This window comes from Acomys russatus, chromosome 9 (genome assembly GCF_903995435.1).
Source record: "Acomys russatus chromosome 9, mAcoRus1.1, whole genome shotgun sequence".
NCBI classification, from domain to species: domain Eukaryota; kingdom Metazoa; phylum Chordata; class Mammalia; order Rodentia; family Muridae; genus Acomys; species Acomys russatus.
Window position 1 is genome coordinate 33,756,601 of NC_067145.1, and position 23,378 is coordinate 33,779,978.

The following is a 23,378-nucleotide window of genomic DNA, read 5'->3' on the forward strand; positions in this document are numbered from 1 at the left end:
GAGAGCTGGTGGCTGGCCACTGTAATGCTTTACTTTTTCTGGAGTGACAGTTCTGCAAAGGCCATGCCTTCCCATGAGCACAGTGGCTGGCCCTGGGCTGGGGATGAGAACAGATTTGAGAAGTGCTTAACTGTCTCCTTCCTTTTTCAGTGATGGCTGGCTGTCCCGGGCTGTGACCTTTCTAGACCGTCTCTTGATGTGGCTTGGGGTCCGTAGGTCCTAGCCCTCTGGAAGTCTCTCCTGTCAACGGTGCTGCTCTCCCCGCTGGGAATCCTCACCCTGTGCAATGTAAGCCTGCCTTTTCAGGCTGGTGCCTCAGCTACCCAACAATTGTGTCTGTCTCGTTCTTGTAGTATTTCCACTGGGTGTCACATAAGCGCTTTTGGTGAGAAGGGGGCCAGGCTGAAGCCCTGGGGTAGCTGCCCAAACACTTTCACCTTCACCAGCAGTGCACAGCACCTACCTGCCTGCTGCCCCAAGGCACTACAAGGATGCTCAGTGAACATTCTCAACGGTGTTTTCACGTCAGTCATGGCTCACCTCCTTCACAGGCTGACTTGGTACTCTTGTTTCTTCCCCTTTTCCCCTTCTGAAACCTCCGTTCTTTACCAATAACATTTCCTGTTGCTGTGACATTAGGCCATCGGCTAGTGTCTCAGTGGGCCACTCTCAGCAATGCCCTTGGAGTCTGTGTACAGCTGATGCTGCTGTGTTCCCGGGTACACAGCCACCAGGAACTGGGCATTCTTGGAAAGTGCTTTGGAGGCATCTGTCACTCCACCCTGTTGCTTAGACCTGCTAGGCCCACAGGGTAGTTTCTGGCACTTATATGCTTTGATTAGGGACATTTCCTTGTTACCAGGTTACTGGAAGCCTTGTGGCCTCACCAAAAGTTCAAGAGACAAAGACTGATGGCTGGGGCAGAGGCAGTGAGGAACAGAGCCTGGCCCCTACTCTACCCCTGTACCTCTGGTGGTAGCCCTTGGGGTGGCTAACACACACACGCGCGCGCGCACGCACACACACGCACGCATGCACGCACGCGCACACACACTCTCTCCCTCCCTCCCTCTCCCTTCCTCCCTCTCACTCTCTCTCTCCCTCTCCCTCCCTCCCTCTCCCTCCCTCCCTCTCCCCCCTCTCTCCTCTCTCTCCCTCCTCCCTCCCTCTGGGATTTCTGTCCCGATGAGGTTCTCATGGACCTTTGTCTCTCAATCATAGTACCTAGGACACTGGGCCCAGGTACAGGCCTTTTATCTGCCTTGTCCTCTTCTCATTTCTGGTTATGTATCTGTGGGTGCCGAGGTAACTACAGGGCAGATGACCTCCGTCAAGACACCCACACTCCTGCCACAGGTGGAAGGGCCATCCTTCAGACTTCAAAGGAGCCCAGGTGCCCAAGAGAAGGTCCAACTGGAGCACAGTGGGCACCCATGCCTGTGCGTTTGAGTTGCTGCTTGCTTTCAGTAGTACTCTTGACCGGTCAGGAGGTTAGGGAGGTGGGCCCTAAGGGAAAAGGAAAGCCCCAGTTTCTACACTTCTGTGGACCTAGTTTTCCTTATTCATTCCCTTACCATATAAACATAGGTGACGACAGGACAGGGCCCAGTCAAGCTTTCAATTCTGTGGTCCACTCAGGCTTGACCACACAGGTTGCTGGCAGCTTGACCCTCATAGGAAGCTGTATGGGTAGCAGCAGTAACAAGAGAAACAAGGGCAGACCTTACCTCTCCTCACAGTCTGGCACGGTAAGCCTGCAGTGGACAGCACTTGTTCACAAGAGGGTGTGAGCTATTCCCACCTTGCTCACACAGCATGAGGGACTGAATAGTGCAGGACAGTGTGTGTGCCTGGCCTGCTGGAAACAGCGGAGATGTCAGGCTGCAGTTACTTCACAGCACAGCCTGGCCAAGTGTCCAGACCTGCTGAAGCTCTGCAGCAGCATCACCAGCACAGCAGCTTCTGGAAACATCTGTGCCAGCTACACTTCCCTATCTAGATGTGTCTCAGCTGGGCATGCATAAGCCTTTGGTGGGACATGTCTGACAGCCCATGGGCCTTCAATTCAGATACCTGCAGCCCTCTGGTTCAGAAGTGACACAGTCAGGCCACCCCTGCCTGGCCTCCCACCTCTAACACTAGTCGTCTTTGGTGTGGATAAATCTTTGGTGGGTTTTAAGTTACCTGACAGAAGCACAGGCTCATGGCACCTCTAGGAGTCTGGCTGGGAAATTTGAGTTTAGGTCTTGGTTTTCATGTATGTCCATGCAGGATGAGCTTGCTAATGGCTCTTTGCCCTTGACTTCTGGCCTTCTGTCTTCTCTGGAACACTCAGGCTGTTTGCCCCATCAGATCAGCAAGGTGGCCGCTTTTATACAATATGACTCAAGGTAGCATTGGAGAATTGTTTTTCAAGGCAGGGTTTCTCTGTGTATCAGAGTCCTGGCTGTACTGGCTACCTAGGTGCTGGGACTAAAGGCACGTGCTACTGCACCCAGCTGGGGATGCTCTTAAGATGAAGCCTTGCTTTGTCGACCTTCAAAGGCAAGGGAGGCAGAATGGCTCCATGGGCCAGCCCTCAACACTGCCCCAGTATTAGGACTCCAACTCACGCAGTGTGCCAGCCCCAGGGAAAAGGAACAAGGCAGTCAGTTCATATGCCTTTGTACTCGTTTGTTTAATAAACACGGGATCAGAAGCAGGTCACTCAAAGCAAACCTCCTCAGTAGGAATGTGTCTAGTTCACCTTGACTCAACCAAATCCCAACAGGTCAGTTTGTATACAGGCTTCGGAGGGAGTACCAAACCTTCATTTACACTTGGGTTCCAGTTCAGCACCATTCTCAGAGTATGTGGCCATCTGGGGAGAGCAACAGGTCTTGGGAGCAAGGTTCCATTGCAAGCACAACAGGCCAGCCTCGGTCCCCATCTCTGTAGCTGTCCAACATGGTGGCTGGTTCCTCCCACACAGTGACTCTTACATAATTTTGTGAGTGCATGGGTGGCTTGGCCCTAGGCCTCAAGGTGCTTGGGGTGGGATTCCACGTGAGTGAATGGGCCTCTGAGGCAGTCCCTAACCCTAAACCTCCATCACAGGTGCTAAGAACAACACAGGAACTGGGACGCAGCCCAGGGAAGGAACCTGTCCATGTTCCCAGTTGGAAATGGGATTGAGTTACAAGTTCGTCTGCTTAGAGTACACGGTGCTGAATTTTGACAGTAGTTCTGAGGGGGAAAAATACACATTTACCAGGAAGCCTTTTCGTTTGATTAGTGAGTTAAATAACATGATTTTAAGTCATAATACTTAACCACCTGAACACTAGGTATACACACGTACAGTACATGAGGGTGTGTGCACAGACACAGACCACGAGGTAGTTTAAATCACCACTGAAAGCCACTACTTCCTCTGTTTCAGAGTGGTTGTCACTGGTGCACGATTATCAGTCTAAAGTTGGTGTCTGGATAAAAACCACAACTCAGGAAGTTTCTCGGACGGAGCAATTACAGGTGAATGGTATGAAAACCAGCTATGGCTGCTTTCAGCTATGGCTGCTTTCAATGAACAGCTCCAGCTCTCCGTGTCTCCCTGTGTCTGGACAACTACATAAGTCATCTCAATGGGTGTTTCCTCTTCTGTTTGGCCAGGCTGGCCTTGAACTCACAGAGATCCGCCTGCCTCTGCCTCCCAAGTGCTAGGTTTAAAGGTGCGCACCTCCATGTCCAGCAGTTCTATTTTTTAATTTACTTTACTCTGTACTTCTGTGGTAGAATTGCTAGAATCTGCACACATTTTAAACATTATTCCTTACAGAAATCTCCATTCATCTGGGTAAATGTATGATCTCGGGAACCTGCACCCCACATCCCAGAGCAAGAAAGAACAGCCCACAGGACACGGGAAAAGCAACATCTATTGTTCTTAGAGCCTGACTCTTCTCGCGGCAAGGAAAGTCTCTTCATAGTGCTGCTCTGTTGCAGGGGAGGGGCTGTTAGGCCAGGGCGGGGAAGTCCTCAGGGTCATCCGGGTTGGGAGCGATATCTTGGGTCTAAAGAAAAAAAGTTTTTATTTTTATTTATTTTTTATTTTTTTAAAAAGATTTATTTATTTATTTACTATGTATACAGTGTTCTGCCTGCTTGTACTCCGGCATGCCAAAAGAGGGCAACAGATCTCATTATAGATGGTTGTGAGCCACCATGTGGTTGCTGGGAATTGAACTGAGGACCTCTGGAAGAGCAGTCAGTGCTCTTAACCTCTGAGCCATCTCTCCAGCCTGAAGCTTTTGTTTTTGTTTATGTGCATTGATGTTTGCCTATATGTATGCGTAGGGGTGTCAGAATCCCTGGCATTGGAGTTCCAGACAGTTGTGAGCCACTATGTACCCACAGGGAATTGAACCTGGGTTCTCTAGAAGAATAGCCAGCATTCTTAACCACTGAGCCATCTATTCCTCCAGCTCCTAAAAAGAGGTTTTTAATTGACTGCCCTTCCCCCACCCAGCCATGGCCAGCATTAGACAGCTTAAATGCATGTGACACACGCGCTAGCACAGGGATGGACTGACAGAGCCACAGTGAAAAGAGAACACTGTACCTGCTTCAGGGCCCCTGTCAGGAGCTGTCTCGGCCCAATGAACACCTGTTTGGGTCTGGAGAGTTGGCTCAAGGTTAACAGTGGCTGCCCTTCCAGGGATCTAATGTCTTCTGTCCTTCACAGGCACCAGTCATGTATGTGGTGCACACATGGATACATACAAGCAAAACACTTGTATACATACACATAAACCTCAAAAACAGCTTTATCACAAGCTAGGTACCCAAGGTAAGCAAGAATGAATTCACACGGCTTCTCACCAAGAGCAAGTTTTGGGGAAAGACAAAAAGTGGGGAATTTAAGTCACAGAAGTCCAGTGTCAAGCAAGGTCTTCTGTAAAGAATTCTCTCTGAGCTGAGCCCCCTCAGTGCAGGCACAAAGGCCACATGTGGCTCCCGTGGCCTACGTGAAGGCGTGGAGTAGTGTGGAGTAGCATGGGCTCGTGGTGGGGCTGCCAGGGCTGCACTGTAGCTTATGTTGCTCAGCAAGAATGGACAATTTGTTTGTACCTGACTTGAAGTGTATATGGAAAAAATCTAGTCTTTGCATTTGTGTGTAAACAAGCTTTAGGCCCTTATTTCCAGAATAGCAGAGGCGGGTGGCCAAAGGGTGGTTTCTGAGATCAGCTACAGCCATCTTGAGGTGGAAGATTTATGGGGTCCCTGCACATGTTCAGAAGCCAGCACTAGGCAAATGCTGGTGTTGCTTCCAGCAGCTGGCCAGAGAGCAGCAAGGATGGGTAATCACACAGCAGGAAGAAATGATTCAGAAGTGGGAAGAGCCTTCGCTCAAAGACCCTGACTATTCTAGAAAAGTATCAGAGGCTGAGAAGAGCTACTGATTGGCAGGTGGGGGAAAAACAGTGCAAAGCAAAGCACATGGGTGAAGGTCTGGGGTGCGGCTTGGCTATGGAAACAGCAGTGTGAGGCAGGGGCAGCTGGAGGTGGGAGTACTGTCCTGACAGGATTGTTCAGCAGAGGGCACACAGACAGAGTAAGCAGGTGTCCAACCGCTTGATTCCACCTCAAGCCCAGGGATCTTGTTTTGTATAGAGTCAGTCACTGGCCAGGACTATAGGAATCACGTGGCTGATATCCGTAAGGTGACACTGTTCCATTCGCCCCAGACCAGACCACCCTCTCCTCCAGCAAGCCACTGGACTCACAGCGCAGCCACTTACCACCACTTCTGCTCGGGGGCAATAGTTCTCTGGTCTTCTGATCCTTCCTCGGCCTCCCCGGGTACTGCCTCTGGCTCCCCGTCCAGGACGAGGGAGGCTACCAAAGTTAATCTCCAGCTGGGATGTGATGTCATTGGCGGCTTTCCGGAAGACATGAGACTCATCCTCACAGTCATCCTTCACCATCTGAAAAGGCCATAGGTCAGACAGGTGCATACTTATCCATTTCCATAGAAACAGCCTGGGTCCCAGCAATGAGCAGATATGCTGTGCTGGTGGCCTGTGTGACCCTAGGAAGATCCTGAATGTGTCCCAGCCCTGAGCATCTGGGCTGGACACAAAGAAACTGGTCTAATACAAGCAAAACTGTACCTCAGGCTGGCTTCAAACTGATGATCCTCTTGCCCTGAGCCTCCCCAGTGCTGAGGACATAGGCGTGAGATCCCAGTTAGTCTTAATCCAAGTACCTTTGAATTCATTGTTCAAGTAGAACCAAATTCTGCTGGGTGTGGTGGTGCATGCCTTTAATCCTAGCATTCAGGGGACAGATCTCTGAGTTTGAGGCCATCCTGGACAACCAGAGCTACATAGCAAGACCCTGTCTCCAAAATAACCCCAGGCTGGGCAAGTTACATGTTTCAGGTGTATTTTGTTGAGGTTAAAAAGTTTTAGTTTCTACTGTTTTACTAGCTCATAAATGTTATTTAGACAATAGGAAAATATTGCCTTCCAGGAATCAAACTTGATGGAGAAACTCTTGTTCAGTGTGGGTGTGGATGCTGCCACCCACATGCCATGTGCGGGAATTCCACAGAGCAGAGTAGTCATCTACGCACCACTACCAAGCTGCACAAAGAGCTCAAGCTAGGATTTCGCTGTGTAGACCAGGCTAGCCTCTGCCTACAGGTGCTGGGAGTAAAGAACACCTTTAATGGTGGCTCTTTTAAAAAATTCTTTGGAATTTAAGGAGCCCAACTAGTTCTTCTTTTGATTAAAAGAAAATTACAATAAATAAGTCTTATGACTTCAACTCCTAAGCACAGATAAACCAAAACCCCTTGAGTAAAATCTAACCCTTCAGAAGTGAAGACAGGATCGGTGGTCAGGTGACTTGGGAAGCAGGCAATTCCCGAAGCACTTGTGCAAGCGTGAGGGCTTGAGTTCAGACCCTGAGAGCCACACAGCTGCGCACTGAGAACCGCAAAGGTAGAGGAAGACCTGGAGTTCACTGGGTGGCCAGTCTAGCCACATTGGCAAGCCCCAAGTTCAGTGAGAGACCCTGTCCAAAAGGACAAAGAAAAGGTGGACGGCGGAGAGTGACTGAGGAAGAAGACACTCAACTTCAACCTCTGGCCTCCACACACACATGTACAACATCCATTCCCACAAATGCAGACCAGAGCTAAACATTCCTACGAATTGCCCAGAAAATAGAAAATTTTTCCTTGGCTACTTCAGTTCCTTCAGGCTATATGTTCATTACAGAATCAAAAACCTGTGTCCCCTTCAAACTTACTAATTAAGACCAGATTGAGGTAAATGGACTCCAGAAGCAGAATGGTGAAGGAGAGAGCGAGTGGGACATACAAAGACAGGAAACGCCAGAATAATTCATGCTGGGCCCAGTTTGGGCTATCAGCATGTGCTAGAAGGAAGCAGCTGAGGTCCAAGGCTACCCCACACGTATCCAGTCTGAGGCCTGGGTTCCTCTCCCAGCTCTGATCCTGGCCAAGTGTTCATTGCTAAGTTGGAATTTGCGCGCACACACACACACACACACACACATTCTAGGACTTTTTGGTAGGGGTCTCTTAAGGCACCAAAACCAAAGTAAATTAGCAGCCCTAAGATTTGGCTCATGGCCAGGCAGTTATGGAACATGCCTTTAATTCTAGCACTTGAGAGGCAGAGGCAGGTAGATCTCTACATTTGAGGACAGTCTAGTCTACATGGCGAGTTCCAGGACCGCCAACAACACACAGAGAAACTCGGTCTGCAATGCCACAAGATTACAAACTAATCAGGCTCAGTGACTCAAATATTCCAAATGAGCTCTGGGGCAGGGAAAGGAATCTGATGTGTCTATTTTTACCTGGCTCCCGCTGGCAGCACAGTGGTTTCACAGGAAGCTTCGTTTCTAATGTTCATAACAACAAAAAGATACGCTGCCTACTTAGCTAGCTCTGGCCTCCATGTCTATAAAAACCGTCTCTGGCAGAACATCCCAAAGTGAGTTAGTAAAGTGTCTGAGAGTGTGAACTGACCACATAGGAGGAGGAGAGTCGGCACACTGTGCCATCAGCAGCCTTCCAAATAAAGCAGTCAAGGAACAGAGCTGACAAATGTGCACGTGAAGGCAGCTATGCCACGATCTCCAAGGACCCATCAATAAAGGCCTGTGCAGGTCTTGGCAGGTGGTAGACTCCTAGGCGGTGGGTGTGGGAAGAGGAAGTGGGTCATTAGGTTGTGTCCTGGATTGGGATACCAGGGCTTTGGCTCCTGCCTGTCTTTTGACCACAGTCCAGCAAGCAAATATGGTTTTCTGCCATCTGTTTGCATTCTGATATGATAGGTCCAAAGCCACAGGGCCACACAACTTAATATTGAACCAAAGCCTTTCTCACTATAAGTGATCTCAGGCACTTTGTAACAGCATTAGAAATCTAACAAACACAGACAAAACTACGTACTATTCTAAACTTGTGACTGGACCTCTAGGAGTAAGATCCATCAGGGAAGATAGTTTTGCTCATGACAACCATCTGTACTGTTTCCTGATGGGGCTGGACAACAGGATGTCCAAATTCTAGGCCTGGGAGCTTCAGTGTTCCCTTAGGTGCAGAACCAAGAAGAGAAGGTAACTGATTGGCCTTGTTATTACTGATAGCCTGGCGCTAGTCTAAGGAACTAAAAGACATTGATACGGGGATTGTACAAGTGTGAGGACTTGAGTTTGGATCCCTAACAACTCACGTACAAAGCTGACTGTGGCAGTCCGCATCCAGGACCGTGAGACCAGGGAGGCAGAGGCAGGATTCAGGGAGCTTTCCAGTGGGTGTGCTGAGTCCTAGGTTCACTGCTTGTCTCAGAAAATTAAGTGGAGAGTGATAGGCACACGAGTGTGCCTATGAGTGTGTGCACACACAGGGATAGAGGCACATGAGCAACTATGAGCATGTGCACACACATACACTGGGATAGAGAGGTACATGAGCAACTATAAGTACACACACACACACACACACACACACACACACACACGGATAGAGCTATAGAGAAGCCATGAAGAGCGAAGCCAGGGATACTGTCCTTAGAACAGCTGGTTGTAGTGTGGTGCCTGACCATGCTATCAGCAACGCAGGAGCTTCCCTGCAGAGGGACTGTATGAAGGGATCACAGAACGTAAGCTCCTAGCCACTGCTGCAGCTGAAAAACAGACTTGGTGGTGGTGCACACCTCTAATCCTGGCCCTCAGGACCCTGAAGCAGGAGGATGGTGAGTTTGAGTTGGACACCAGACCAGACAACATACTAAACACTTTGTCTAAAACAAAAGAACCTGTGAGGACTACATTCTACCAAATTCAGAGTAAGTAATGAACGGAGCGTCTCCTCTGTGCCTTTCTCACTAAGAGACCAAACTTGCAAGGTTCGCAGACCATGTGCAGTAATCTAGTGTCCATACACCAAGTTCCACTCCTTTCCATCATCCTTGATGATGCTTAAGCAGAACAAGAATGCCAAGTGGCCGGCCAGCAGGATGGCTCAGTGGGTACCACACCTGACAACTTCAGTTTTATCCCTAAGAACCACAAATTGTCCTCCAACCTCTGCATGCACACCCCACACAAAATAAATGCTTGAGGTGGGGTGAGGGATGATGGACAAGAATGCCAAATGGCAAGGCCCTGTTTTCACACCCACATGCCTGATGAGGTACACAGTACAGACTGCCCTGAGGCAGGAGGCTTACATCGTCTCTGTATCTGGCCTTGTGAATCACCACTGCCTTGGAAGGAACGGTGGACTCTGGCTTCCGGATATTGAACTCAGGCTTTGGTCTGGTTTGCTCTTGAAGGTTTTTCCACTCATCTAAGGTCATCTCTTGGACTTGATTTTCCTCTTCTACCTCCGACTCAGGAACTCTATAAAGATACATAATCATAAGAAAGAAAATTTTTTGGCTAATGGGACCAAATGCCTACTTTAGAAAAAAAAAGTTATACTTTGTAGCACTGCATCAGAAATGTAAATAAGGTTAAAAGTAACCCCAAGCCCTTGGAATTACATCTTGTGAGTTAGCTTCACTATTCTCTGCCCTCACTGCAAACTGAAGACATATTCTGTGCTCCATGGCAGTCTGTGAAAATAATGTCATCACCCATGTCATTTTCATAAAGGCAGATGGACAATAGGACAATTGTGGAAGAAGATAAGAGATACTATGGACACAAAGTAATAGGAAACCATGGACAGAAGTCTTAAAACTATGGGTCACAAATGCATAATTTTATGAATATCCTCTTCAGTTGGTTCTAAAGATTTATTATGAATACAGTGCTCTGCCTGCATGTGTGCTTGTACGCCAGAAGAGGGCACCATATCTCACTATAGATAGTTATGAGCCACCATGTGGTTGCTGGGAATTGAATTCAGGACCTTTAAAAGAGCAGCCAGTGCTGAGCCACCTCTCCAATCCCTTCGATTGGTTCTAAAAGCACAGGAGTTATTATTTCAAACTTTCTCCAAGGACTTATTATTTCAAACTTTCTCCAGGCCTATGCTCAAACCCTCTTCCTCATCATGCCAAAACTGTTTTTGGTTACATTCTAAGTATGGCTTTCTTGTGGACCTCATATTTTCACACTTGTCTGATAATTTCATGAGAACCTGTTGAAGACTGTTTCATGGTTTGCTCTTTTCTGTGACTCATGGCTTTGAGTGAGGTTTTGATTGTAGACTGTTTTTGGAGTGCTACAGGTGGAGCAAGTGTTCTGTTCCCCACCAGCAGGTAGGGTGGATGGCTCAGAGAAGTGAGCACAGGACCTGAGTCTCAATCCCCGGGGCACCTACACCTCCAGTTCCACGGGATCTTGGGCCCTCTTCTGGCATCTGTGGGTACTGCATGCACATAAATGCAGTCAAAATATTCACGTTAAGTTACAAACTTTTCAAATGTCCACTGTTGTTAGTCATCAGAGAAATATGGCTTAAACCACAAGGAGTTACAACATTCCACACTCAATAGGACAGACAGTATCAAAAGTGCATTTATGGGCTGGAGAGATGGTTCATCGGTTAAGGCCACAAGCTGCTTACAACCAGCTGTAGCTTTGGCTCAAACGAATCTAGTGACCCCACAGGCACCAGGTACTTATGTGGTACACATACATACATGGAGGTAAAGCACTCATACATACAAAAAAGAATTTTTTAAGAGTTAAAGGGAAAAACATATCTTTAAATGCATTTAACAAGTGCTGACAAGGACGTAAAAAACTGGAACCAAGGTATACTGCTAGAGGAATGTTGTGTGTCAATTCAGAAAACAGTCTAGGGGATCTTCAAAAATAGTTAAGATTTATTTATTTATTACTTATACAGTATTCTGCCTGCAGGCCAAAGGAAGGCACAAGATCTCATTATAGATGGTTATGAGCCACCATGTGGCTGCTGGGAATTGAACTCAGGACCTTTTGGAGAACAGGCAGTGCTCTTAACCTCTGAGTCATCTCTCCAGCCTTAAGGATCTTCAAAACTTTACAGAGTCAAGTGTGCTGCTCATGCCTTTAATCCCAGCACTCAGGAGGCAGAGGCAGGTGGGTCTCTGTGAGTTTGAGGCCAGCCCGGTCTACATACCAGGTTCCAGGACAGTTGGGACTATATGGCAAGTTCTGAGATAGCCTACATAGAGAGAGCCTGTCTCAAAAAACATTGTTTTTCTGACAGAGTTCATATATGATCCAGTAATTTCACACATGAGGAATGAGAGCATGCATCCATCTCAAAGCACACACGTGAGTGTTTACAGTGGCACACACACAGAGCAGCCGCAAACCAAAAACGGCCAGTGTGACTATCAACTGACAAATAACCAAATATGAGATTTTCAAAAAGTATAACGTATCAACATAGGTGACAGGAATTTGGAAACATGATGACAAGTGAAATAAATCAATGTCTTCTCTTTCCTGTGTAAGGTTCCATACATGAACTCTTTGGAAGAGTCAACTCAAACACCAAGCACGTCAGTCTAGCAGAGTCCCTCAGACAGCAGACCACTGCTGAGGAAGGCTTCAGCTGCTGCCGTGGAGAAGGGGAGGAAGAGTGCCCCACACCACAACTGGCTACCGTGGAAGGATAAGTGTATTTTAGGCTGTTCACTCCACCGCTGGCAAACAGGACTTTGAACTCTTCCACCCAGAAGTTTTAAGCCTGAGAGGTGAACGGAAAAGGGAAAGCTGCGACGTCAGTTCAGCCAGCCAGAGCAGACCCGGCAGACCTCCCAGCTCCCCAAAGAATGCTAGTTTCTTTCCTTGGTTAACATCTGTATCATTTGTTTGTTTGACAGTGGAGTTTCTTCTGTGGTTCAGGTCATGGCCCTGGCGCTGAGGATACAGACAAATCCTGGCTCTCAAGGAGCTCACAGTCTAGTGGGGGCAACACACAAAACTACATATACTGCGATGTAACTAGAGTACACAAAGGGACTACAGGAAGGCAACGAACAGAGGCATCTAGGTCTTCTGTGAGTGTCTGCAGGCGAGAAGCCGCCTCTAACAGACGTTTTCATAAGGACCAAATGAGGCAACGGCTTGCAAAGGCTCACCAATTACCCAGAGCGCACGCTAAATTGTAGGCTCCCGGTGCTTTGTGCAGACTTTGATTCAGCAGGCCAGGGTCCAGGATCTGCATTTTAAAGTGCTTCTAAATGAGTCCACAGGAGCTCAAGGTGAGAATCAGTGAGATCGGAGTTTAAACTGAAACAAAGAGCGATCTGTACATCTGAGATGCTGACTTGACTTTCTCCCTGTCTGGTGCTGGGAGCTCAGGGCCTGACATGTGCTGGGCAAGCGCTCCACCACTGAGCTATCTTCCTAGCCCCTGTGTAGGTCTTAATGAAGAGAAGAGGGGGAAGGGACGCAGCACGTACTAAAGTCTACGGTGGTCCGTATGAAAGCTAACTGAAGCCCACAATAATCCTATGAGGTAGATAACATCCCCATGTCCAGAAGAAAAGAAGAATTAGAGTTAAGTAATTTCTCATCGACAAGCTAATGAAAGTAACGACAATATCCGAGCCCAGTTCACTGAGCGCCTCAGCCTGTCAGTGTCTTGGAAACACCGTGCTGGAGCTAAGGATAGAATGTTCAAACCATCAAGATGACACAGCTGCTATGAGAGAAATCTCTGATTTTAAAGTCTGGCAGGGCCGCAGAAACAAGAGCACTCCCTGAAGATTCCCACGTAACTCACTTCCCAGCTCATAGAAATCAATGCGTCTGTTTCTTTAGTTAACACACTCCGTAAATAGGCACATTGACTATGAATCCTATTTTTAAAACATTCTTAGTTGTTTTGAGCAGTAAATTCATAGCTGTCACAACTGCCAGTCACTGCCACTCCTGTAAGAAGCAGAGATGGCACTGGCAGATACTTATGTAGCAGCCAAGCTCTGGGCCCCACTCTAGGTGCCCCTCCCTCTCTCTCTCACTTGCGATATGTACAAAGCACTGTCCTCAAACCTCCAGGGTGCAGGCAGCTGGTTACCCCCATTTCCCAAATAGGGGCAGATTAAATAACTGCATCACACGGGCTCAGCCCACTCTGGTGACAAGTGAGTGAGAGAACCAGCCGCAGGGTAAGGAACCGAGAATTCAGCAAACATGGAAGCGGTCTGTGACTGCCAGTGGGGGGAGGGTAAATGAAGTCAGGGCCGCACAATGAATGCCGGGACGGCGCAAGAGTGGTCAAACTTGAGGGTCCTACAGGGGCCAGGACATCCAGGACTGTGCACAGCAGGATAAGAGCAGGGCAGAGACAGGAAGCCACTGGGGGATCTTAATGGGCTGGAGAATGGGACACTCAGAATGCCAGTGTTAAGAGCCACTCTGTGCAGATGAGAATGCATCTCATCTGCATCAGGAGCTGCAGTGACAACCAGATGTTACAAGTTTAGGCTATGCTGGTGACAGAGATGGTGAACAGGGGCAGAGTGAAGGCCTGGATTTGGGGGTAGGGTAGGACTGAAAACAGGACTTCCCAGGGAGACTTGTAAGTTTCTGCTCACGAGAGCTGATAGGTGATAATGCCGTCCCAGGACATAAAGACACCTGCTGAGGTCAGAGGTTTGTGGGAAAGCAAGTATGCTGAGCATTGAGAAGCACTGGGGAAGCTGGCATAGGTATGCAAGACACAGATACACAGACCTAGGACAAAAGCAACGATCTGTGATCTGTATTCTGGCGTCAACACGTGCATGACAATTTAAGCAGCAGGGCACATAAGATCACATGAAGATTGAGAAAGAGAAGAGGCCTTGAGGTGCAAAGGAACTGGGCGTGGTGGTGCACGCCTGCAGTCTCAGCACTCGGGAGGCAAAGGCAGGCAGATCGCTGTGAATTCGAGGCCAGCCTGGTCTACAAAGAGTGAGCCCAGGATAGCCAGGGCTTGTTACATAGAGAAACTCTGTCTGCGGGGATTGGGGGAGGAAAGTTGCAAAGGAGATGTGCAAGGCAGAGGGAAACCGGAGCGCAGTGAGCCAAAGAGCTAAGCTGAAACCAACACAGATCCAGCCTGAAGTGCCCATCAGCCTGGCGCGGGGGAAGCATCAGAGGGTAGCGGTAACAGGAAGCAGGCCTGCAGTTAAGGGAAAAGTGAGAGAGCACAGGGTTGAGGGGAGACTTCAGTATGAGACTGCACACTTAAAACGCCCAGAGACCAGAGTTGAGAAAGAAGAAATGAACAAACTAACAGTTTGAGGGTTTGGGGGAATGGACCCAAAGATGGAAGAGGGGTGAGAAGAGATGGCACTGTGTCTGCCCAGGGCAAGGAGGCTCAGAGTCAGCTGACGCAGGTAAGTTATGTCCTGGAAAGTGAGAAGGCCATCGGCCTCCCAGCTGGGGACTCTGAATTTCTCCAAGGTGTGGCAGTGATGTGAAGGTGCTTGTAACACAAGCCCAGTGACCTGAGGTCGGCTGATTCCTGGCACCCACATAAAGCTGAAGCTGAGCATGAGAAGCACTGGGGATGCTGGCGTAGGGATGCAGGACACAGATGCACAGACCGAGGCCTCATAATGCATGTATACATGTAGTAATAATAAAAACAAAAACAAAGCCAACAACCCGTACAAAAGTTCCAAGCACCCTGCCTGTGACTTGCTGGGCTGTGGATGGGGAGAAGGCTGAATGAAATTATCCAGGAGGTGGTTTTGACTTAAGAGACCAAGCCAGGCTGGGCGGTGGTGGTGCACACCTTTAATCCCAGCACTTGGAAGGCAGAGGCAGGTGGATCTTTGTGGGTTCGAGGCCAGCCTGGCCTACAAAGCAAGTCCAGGACAGCCAAGGCTACACAGAGAAACCCTGTCTTGAAAAACCAAAAAAAGAAAAAAAAGAGAAAAAAAGAAACCCAACCCTGCCCCCTCCCCCCACCCCGCAAAAGAGACAAAGCCAGGAGGATCCTAGGAGTTCACTGGCCTGTGCACTTAGCTAAGATAGTAAGCTTCCATTTTGTGAGGGACTCTGGCCCATTCCTAGGGAAAGGAGGTTTGGCTTAGAGCTTAAATGTGCTAGATGCTGGAGAGATGGCTCAGAGGTTAAGAGCACTGGCTGCTCTTCCAAGGGTCCTGAGTTTAATTCCCAGCAACCACACGGTGGCTCATAGCCATCTATAATGAGATCTGGTGTCCTCTTCTGGTGTGCAGGTATACATGCAGACAGAGCACTGTATACATAAAAAATAAGTCTTAAAAACAAAACAAAACAAAAAACCAACAGATTAAATGTGCTAGATATGGACCAGAAACTCAGTCTTCATGAAAAAATGGAAGACAAGCGAATAAAGGGGAGAAGAGCTAAACATAAGAGCTGAGGGGCAGAGGACACAATACTTTCTTTTAATATACTCTTATTAAAAACAAAGAACAAAACCAAAACAAAACAAACAAAAAAACAACAAAAAACAAGCAAAACCACCCTATCAGATTACTTAATTAGTTTGGTTGTTATCCACTGGCATATAAACAAGGCCAGCTCAGTGCGATGTTAGAAAGGACTCAGCTTGGGCTGCAGAGGTGGCTCAGCGTAGAGAGCACTGGCTGCTCCTCCAGAGGTCCTGAGTTCAAGTCCCAGCAACCACACAGTGGCTCACAACCATCTGTAATGTGACCTGATGCCCTCTTCTGGCCTGCAGATGTACATGCAGACACAACATTGCGTACATAATATATAAATCTTTTTTAAAAAAGAAAGGATTCAGCTTTTAAAACACTGGGCTAGGGAGATGGCTTAGTGAATTAAGAATGCTTGCTCCAGGGCTGGAGAGATGACTCAGTGGTTGAGAACACTGGCTGCTCTTTCAGAGGACCCAAGTTCAATGCCCAGTACCCACATGGCAGCTCAACTGTCTGTAATTCCAGTTCCAGGGGATTAGACACCCTCATACAGAGACACACGCAGATAAAACATCAATGCACATAAAATGATAAATAAAGAAACAAAACAAAACGAAGAATGCTTGCTCCAGCTGGGTATGGTGGTACACGCCTTTCATCCTAGCACTAGTGAGGCAGAGGAAAGTGGAGCTCTGTGAGTTCAAGGACAGCCTGATCTACATATTGAGAGTTACAGGACAGCCAGGGTTACATAGAAAGACTGTCGTTTTTGAGAGTACTTGCACTGGAAGCATAAGGAACAGAGTGGAATGCCCGACACTCACATAAAAAGCCAGGCTTGGCTGGGTACACCTATGAATTCCAGCACTGGGGAGTGGACAGAGGAGCCTAAGAGCTCACACGTTAGCTGAGATCCTTTCACTCTGTGAGGGGCCCTGTCTCAAGGCAGCAAGGTACAGAACCATAGAGGAGATACAAGGTACCTGCTCTGGCATCCACTCTCACAAAAGCACTCACATATTTACACACACACACACACACACACACACACACACACGACTTCATGCTCGTAAACATAAACATAATGTCCAATCTTAAAAGAGAGAGGATAGATCATTAAGAATTTGGTACAAGCCCGGCATGATGGCACATACCTTTAATCCCAGCATTTGGGAGGCAGAGGTAGGTGGTTTTCTGTAAGTCTGAAGCCAGCCTGGTCTACAAAGTCCAGGACAGCCAGGGCTCTGTTAGACTGAGAAACACACACACTCTCTCTCTCTCTCTCTCTCTCTCTCTCTCTCTCTTTCTCTCTCTGTGTGTGTGTGTGTGTGTGTAAGAATCTTTACACAAGACAACCCATAGGCATGAGAAGCGGCCCCTACTTGGCTGGAGACTCCTCATCCAGGACGCCCTGGCACTCCTCCATCATTGAGGTCTCTTCCGTGGACGCAGGTGGCTCCGTGTCACTGAAAAGCAGCAACAACATTCATCACACAATCCATCACAGGCACCGACGCCCTTGTCTAGCTAAGGGAACACATCTCAGGCCCAGCTTCTTAGGGCATCTTGAAGCGAGGGCTCCCACATCACAGTGGGAGGCAGCAAGTAGTCAGGGCTGCTTAAAATTATGTTATTTCAAAACTGTCAGAAATAAATATAAATGTCCATGAATGTCCTAAAATTAAGAACAGAGACTAAAATGATCATAAAAAAAGATCCAAATTATTATACTGGAGAATTCCAGCTCTTTAAGAAACTTTTTATATATTTTACTTTTGAGGAAAGGTCTCAATGTGTAGCCCTGGCTGGCTTAGAAGTCACTGTGTAGACCAGACTGGCCTCAAACTCACAGAGATCCACCTGCCTCTGCAGTGCTTCCTCCCTCCAAGTGCTGGAGGTCAAAGGTGTGTGCTACCATGCCTGGCAAGAATTCCATCTTTTAACTTTTTTTAAGGTGTGTGTGTGTGTGTGTGTGTGTGTGTGTGTGTGTGTGTGTCTGTATGTGCACCACCTGGGTGCAGTGCCCACTGAAGCCAGAAGAGAGATTTAAAATTCCTGAAACTCAGATTCTTTACAAGAGCAGCAAGTGCTCAGTTTGAGCCAAGGCTTCATGTTTACCAGGCTTTTCTGCTATGTTGCTGAGGATAATCTTGTTCAGAAACTGGGTTGCAGGCATTCCCCACCTCTCCCAATTTACGCAGTGCCGGGGCTCGGACCCAGAGCTTTGTGCACACTAGGCAAGTACACGTGCTGACCTGAGGATTTTATCAAATACACATCTATGAGAATTGTGGTAACATACAGAAAAATAAAATGCAGGTTGGTGTGATGCATATGTCTATAACCCAAGCACATGGGAAGCTGAGGCAGAGGGATTAATTAGTTCAATAACAGGATGGGCCAAATAGTGAGACCCTGTCTCAAATATAAAAAAATAAATAAATTAAGAGATGTGCAAATGTGCCATACCATATGCTTAAAATGTATGAACAAATACATGGTCACCTATCAAGTATTACTCAGAAAAAATTAAGATTAAAATAATAGACCTTTAGGGGGCCAAGTATGGTGGCATATGCTTTTTGATTGGGAGGCAGAGGCAGGAGGATTTCCATGAATGCTAGACCAGTATATATAATGATTTCCAGGCCAGGTAGGGCTACACCATTGCACTCTGTCTCAGATAAAATGTAAACAAACTTTTAAAAGCAGTTTTGAGTCTAAATGCAACATAACAACTATGCTTTAAAAAGTTTTCCCCTGGTACAGTCAATCCCAGGGACATACACACATGCTCTCCTCCCTCCTTCCCGTCCCCCTCCCCCCTTTTCTCCCTCCCTCTCTCCCTATCTCTTTGTGTCTCTGTCTCTGTCTCTCTCTCTCTCTCTCTCACACACACACACACACACAACCTCACTAAACCACAGCCCATATCAACTTCTACTTGGCAAACGCAACCTAGAGAACATCATTTTTAAAGAATAGGCGACTCCAGCCCACTGCAGGCTCCGAGGAAACATCCTTGCATCTTACCTAGTGTCTTTACTTGATCCCCACAGGCGAACACCACAGCCACCTAGGCTGTCCTCCAGTCTGTTTGCTCTGGAGAAACAAAGAATATTCATATTAACTTGAGGTGCAGGCTGCTTCTCATCAGTCAGTCTCCTAGTCAGAAAACCCTGCCCCGAGCGAGGTCTGCAGAGAAGGATTGGTGCACACTGCTCTTACAGAGGACCTGAGTTTAATTTCCAGTACTCACATCAGACAGCATACAACTGTCTAGCACCAAGGGATCTGGCATCATCTCTGGCTTCTGCAGGCACTGCACTCATGTATGTTACAGATTGCAATCACCCATGCACCCACTCACCCACCTGCACACATCACACACAGATACACATAATTTTTTTAAAAAGTAAATCTTTGTTTTTTAAAGCAAATCTTTAAAAAAAAAAAAAATCCTGGAGCTGGAGAGATGGCTCAGCAGTTAAGAGCACTGACTGCTCTTCCAGAGGACCCAGGTTCAAATCCCACATGGTAGCTTACAATTGTCAGTAACTCCAAAATCTGACACCTTCACACAGACATACATGCAGGCAAAACACCAATGCACATAAAAAATGAAGATTAAATAAACAAACAAGCGATGTCCTGCCCCACAGGACTGACAGACAGCACACTCATATAAAGCTAGTCATCAAGAGACACAAAATCCAGAGTGGAATCAGCACAAAGGAGCTTACACTTTATCATTGCTACCGTATCTTTCAAAATCTCGTCTTCCTCTTTGGTCAAAGGAGTCAAAAGTTCTATTCCCGGGACCACCTCGGCCTCTGCTCCTCAGGCCTCCTCTGGGGCCTCCACGTCCTCTCAGTGGTCTGTCTTGATCAAACCTGTCAACTGGTCTAGGAAGAGATGGTAAAATGAAAAGGGAGAAACAGACTTAAAAGGTCTGAAGCCCTTTTGAAAACATACAAAAACAAAAAACAAACTAGAAGGCAGTCACAGTTGTGGTTTATTAGAAAGCATGTTGGCTTGACTAAACTAACAGGTCACCACTGACTACATGGTCCCTGGCATGCTCCGAGCACGGCACACACAGCACTTTAATTCTCACAGCAGAACTGCCACCAAAGAGCTGGGACTTGAAGCAGCACAGAAGGGGCTTTGCCAGAGGCCACACAGCTGCCAGGCAGGGAGCCAGGGACTGGTTCTCACCAGGTGGGGCACGGCTCGCTCTCTGTAGATCCAATTTCCTCATTCATATACAAAGACTGTGTTAGTTAAATATGAAGGTTCTTTCCTGTCTAACCATTACATTTGGAATATCTTTTGCTTTAAATCTTATTTCTCACAGCCGGGCGTGGTGGCGCACGCCTTTAATCCCAGCACTCGGGCGGCAGAGGCAGGAGGATCTCTGTGAGTTGGAGGCCAGCCTGGTCTACAAAGTGAGTCCAGGACAGCCAAGGCTACACAGAGAAGCCCTGTTTCGAAAAACCAAAAAACTGAAAAATAAAAAATCTTGTTTTTGCAAATCTCTCTTGTAAACACACAGCCACAAGGTGGTGTTTAGAGCTGAAATGACTAACACACTGGACCTTCTTGTGTCCCGTGACTTCATACAGATGCCCAAAGACAGTGAAGACTTCGGTGTTTTTTAAGATTTATTTTATTTTTACTTGTATGTATGCCTGGATGAGTCTATCTGTATGTAAACATGCCTGTGTATGCCTTTGGAGTCCAGGACAGGGTGTTAGATTCCCCAGAGCTGGGGTGACAGGCAGTTGTAAGCTGCTTGAGAAGTGTGCTGGAAACCAAACTCAGGTCTCTGGAAGAACAGCAAGTTCTCTTAAAAGCAATCTCCCCAGCCTGGCACACTAGTTTCTTCTTGTTTTTTGTTTTTGTTTTCCAAGACAGTTTCTCTGTGTAGCCCTGGCTGTCCTGGATTCACTTTGTAGACCAGGCTGGCCTTGAACTCACAGAGACCACCTGCCTCTGCCACCTGAGTGCTGGGATTACAAGTGTGTGCCACTGTGTCTGGCCACACCGATTTCTTAATAAGTCTATGTGCAGAGAGTTCAGTTAAGTTCATAGAGGCCTAAGGGAAAGCTAGTGCTTTGCTGAAAGGAATATCTGCATCCCAGATGCATGCCAACATGGCATGACTGTTCTCTGTATCTGATCCTGGCTCAGTCAACCCCTCACACTCGGAATGTCGCTTCTGAGGAAAAACACATGTTCTGCCTGGACACAGTCAACATCCTTGTCAACTAGCTGAGACCAGAGTCACTCCAACTCTTGGTCTCTGTTGAAAGGGCTGGATTTACACTTTTAAGATAGCAAAGATGGGCTGGAGAGATGGCTCAGAGGTTAAGAACACTGACTGTTCTTTTAAAGGTTCTGAGTTCAATTCCCAGCAACTACATGGTGGCTCACGACTATCTGTAATGAGAGTTGGTGCTTTCTTGTGGCAGGCATACACATATGTGGGCAGAATACTGTATAAATAGTAAATACATCTTTTAAAAAATAACAAAGATCAGCTGGGGCAGTGGTGCACACCTGTAATCCCAGCACTCAGAGAGGCAGAGGCAGATGGATCTCTGTGAGTTTGAGACCAGCCTGGTCTACAAAGTGAGTCCAGGACAGACAAGGCTACACAGAGAAATGTGTCTCAAAACAACAACAACAATTGTTTAAAGACAAAAAAAGTGGGATGTGGTGGCACATGTCTATAATCCCAGCACGTGGGGAGGTGGCAGAGGCAGCTGGATCTATGTGAGTTCGAGGCTACCCTGGTCTACAGAGTGAGTCCAGGACAGTCTACACAGATAAATCTTGTCTTGAAAAACCACACACACACACAGACACAATCAATTTAAAGTAAGTGTACTTTAATTCAAATAAGGAAAAAAAAAATCTAGATTACATCCCAGTTTGCAGAAAATGTGGGAGATGCTGTAACAGATTAGTGGCAAACCAAACTGGTAGATTGCTACATCAGTGGTTTGTCACCGTGGGTCTATAATCCCACTAGCCCCAATTTTGTATGTTTTTATACCATCTGTACCCATCTAACTTTGCACAGAAGCCAGTGGCAGAAATGGTCACCTGCCCAAGCGTCACAGTTTTACAATCCAAACTGGCACTCTAATACCGGGACTCCACTAAGGAAACCCCTTACACAAACCGGAAGCTGCTTTTGCTCCCAGATATCCCTTATGAAGCCTAGTGCTGACCAAGCACAGGTCCTGTAGCATAAACGAGTAGTAATATACAGCACACCCAAATAATGGGTCACTATATAGCCATCGGGTACAGGTCTTCCATCACGTGCATTAACACACACCAAAAACACTGAGCAAACACTGCTGATCACATGGGAAACCCTCATGTGTGTCAAGAAGAAATGAGAAAGTATGGAGCGGTCAGCATGTATGCACTGCCATCTGTGTAGCTGGGATGAGAATGGCCCATGGCGTCATGTTTGAATGCCTGGCCCTTAGTTGGTGGAACTGTTCCTGTGCGAAGGATTAGAAGATGGGGTCTTGGGCTGGAGAGATGGCTCAGTGGTTAAGAGTGCCACCTGCTCTTCCAAAGGTCCTGAGTTCAAGTCCCAGCAACCACATGGTGGTTCACAACCATCTGTAATGTTATCTGATGCCCTCTTCTGGCATACAGGTGTATATGCAGCAGAATACTGTATATATAATAATAAATAAATAAATCTTTAAAAAGGAAAAGAAGATGTGGCCTTGTTGAAGGAGGTGTGTCATGGGGGTGGGCTTCGAGGTTTTGAAAGCCCTCACTATCCGACAGTGTTTCACTTAGATCAGGCTCAGCCTTGTGGTTATGGTCAGGTGTGAGCTCTCAGCTAGTGCCCCAGCACCACGCCTACCTGCCTGCTGCCACCACACTCCCCAGCAGGACGGTTATCAACTCACACTCTGAAACTTTAGGGCCCAAATTAAATGCCTTTCTTTTTTTTAAGTTGCCTTGGTCATGTTATCTCTTCACAGCAATAGAAAAATAACTAAGACACCACTTGCCACCTCAGTAGATGAACAGATGGGAAATGGGCCAAAAGCTGAAAAGTATCATCTCAGACAGCAAGATGGGTTGGGTGTGTTTTTTATTTTGTTTTCTTACATTTGTTTGTTTGTTTGTTTATTGTGTGTCCACAGATTCATGCGCCACTGCTAAATCTCATCATAATTATATCCCTAAGGCTAAAGTTAGTTTCCTAATCTAACTTAAAATCAATTTTTAATCTGTTCAACATACTTGTATGTGAGTGATTTTGTTTTGTTTTTTGTTTTTAGATTTATTTATTTATTATGTACACAAGAAAAGGGCACCAGATCTCATTATAGATGGTTTGTGAGCCACCATATGGTTGCTGGGAATTGAACTCAGGACCTCTGGAAAAGCAGCCAGTGCTCTTAACCTCTGAGCCATCTCTCTAGCCCCATGAGCATGTTTTTA

At 47.2% G+C, this 23,378-nt stretch overlaps 1 protein-coding gene across 2 annotated transcripts in view; it reads right to left on the reverse strand.

Annotated features, from left to right (window-relative positions):
* Positions 1 to 3,796: 3,796 nt before the first annotated feature.
* The window catches only part of Habp4 (hyaluronan binding protein 4), a 28,981-nt gene continuing 9,399 nt past the window's right edge, over positions 3,797 to 23,378 (reverse strand). For both annotated transcript variants that reach the window (XM_051151105.1, XM_051151104.1), the window contains exons 3-8: positions 19,637 to 19,798; positions 18,927 to 18,995; positions 17,276 to 17,359; positions 9,753 to 9,924; positions 5,781 to 5,966; positions 3,797 to 4,052 (exon numbers count right to left, since the gene is read on the reverse strand). In XM_051151105.1, the coding sequence (XP_051007062.1) occupies positions 3,996 to 4,052; positions 5,781 to 5,966; positions 9,753 to 9,924; positions 17,276 to 17,359; positions 18,927 to 18,995; positions 19,637 to 19,798 (730 nt within the window). In that variant the 3' untranslated portion in view covers positions 3,797 to 3,995. The remainder of the gene's footprint in view (positions 4,053 to 5,780; positions 5,967 to 9,752; positions 9,925 to 17,275; positions 17,360 to 18,926; positions 18,996 to 19,636; positions 19,799 to 23,378) is intronic.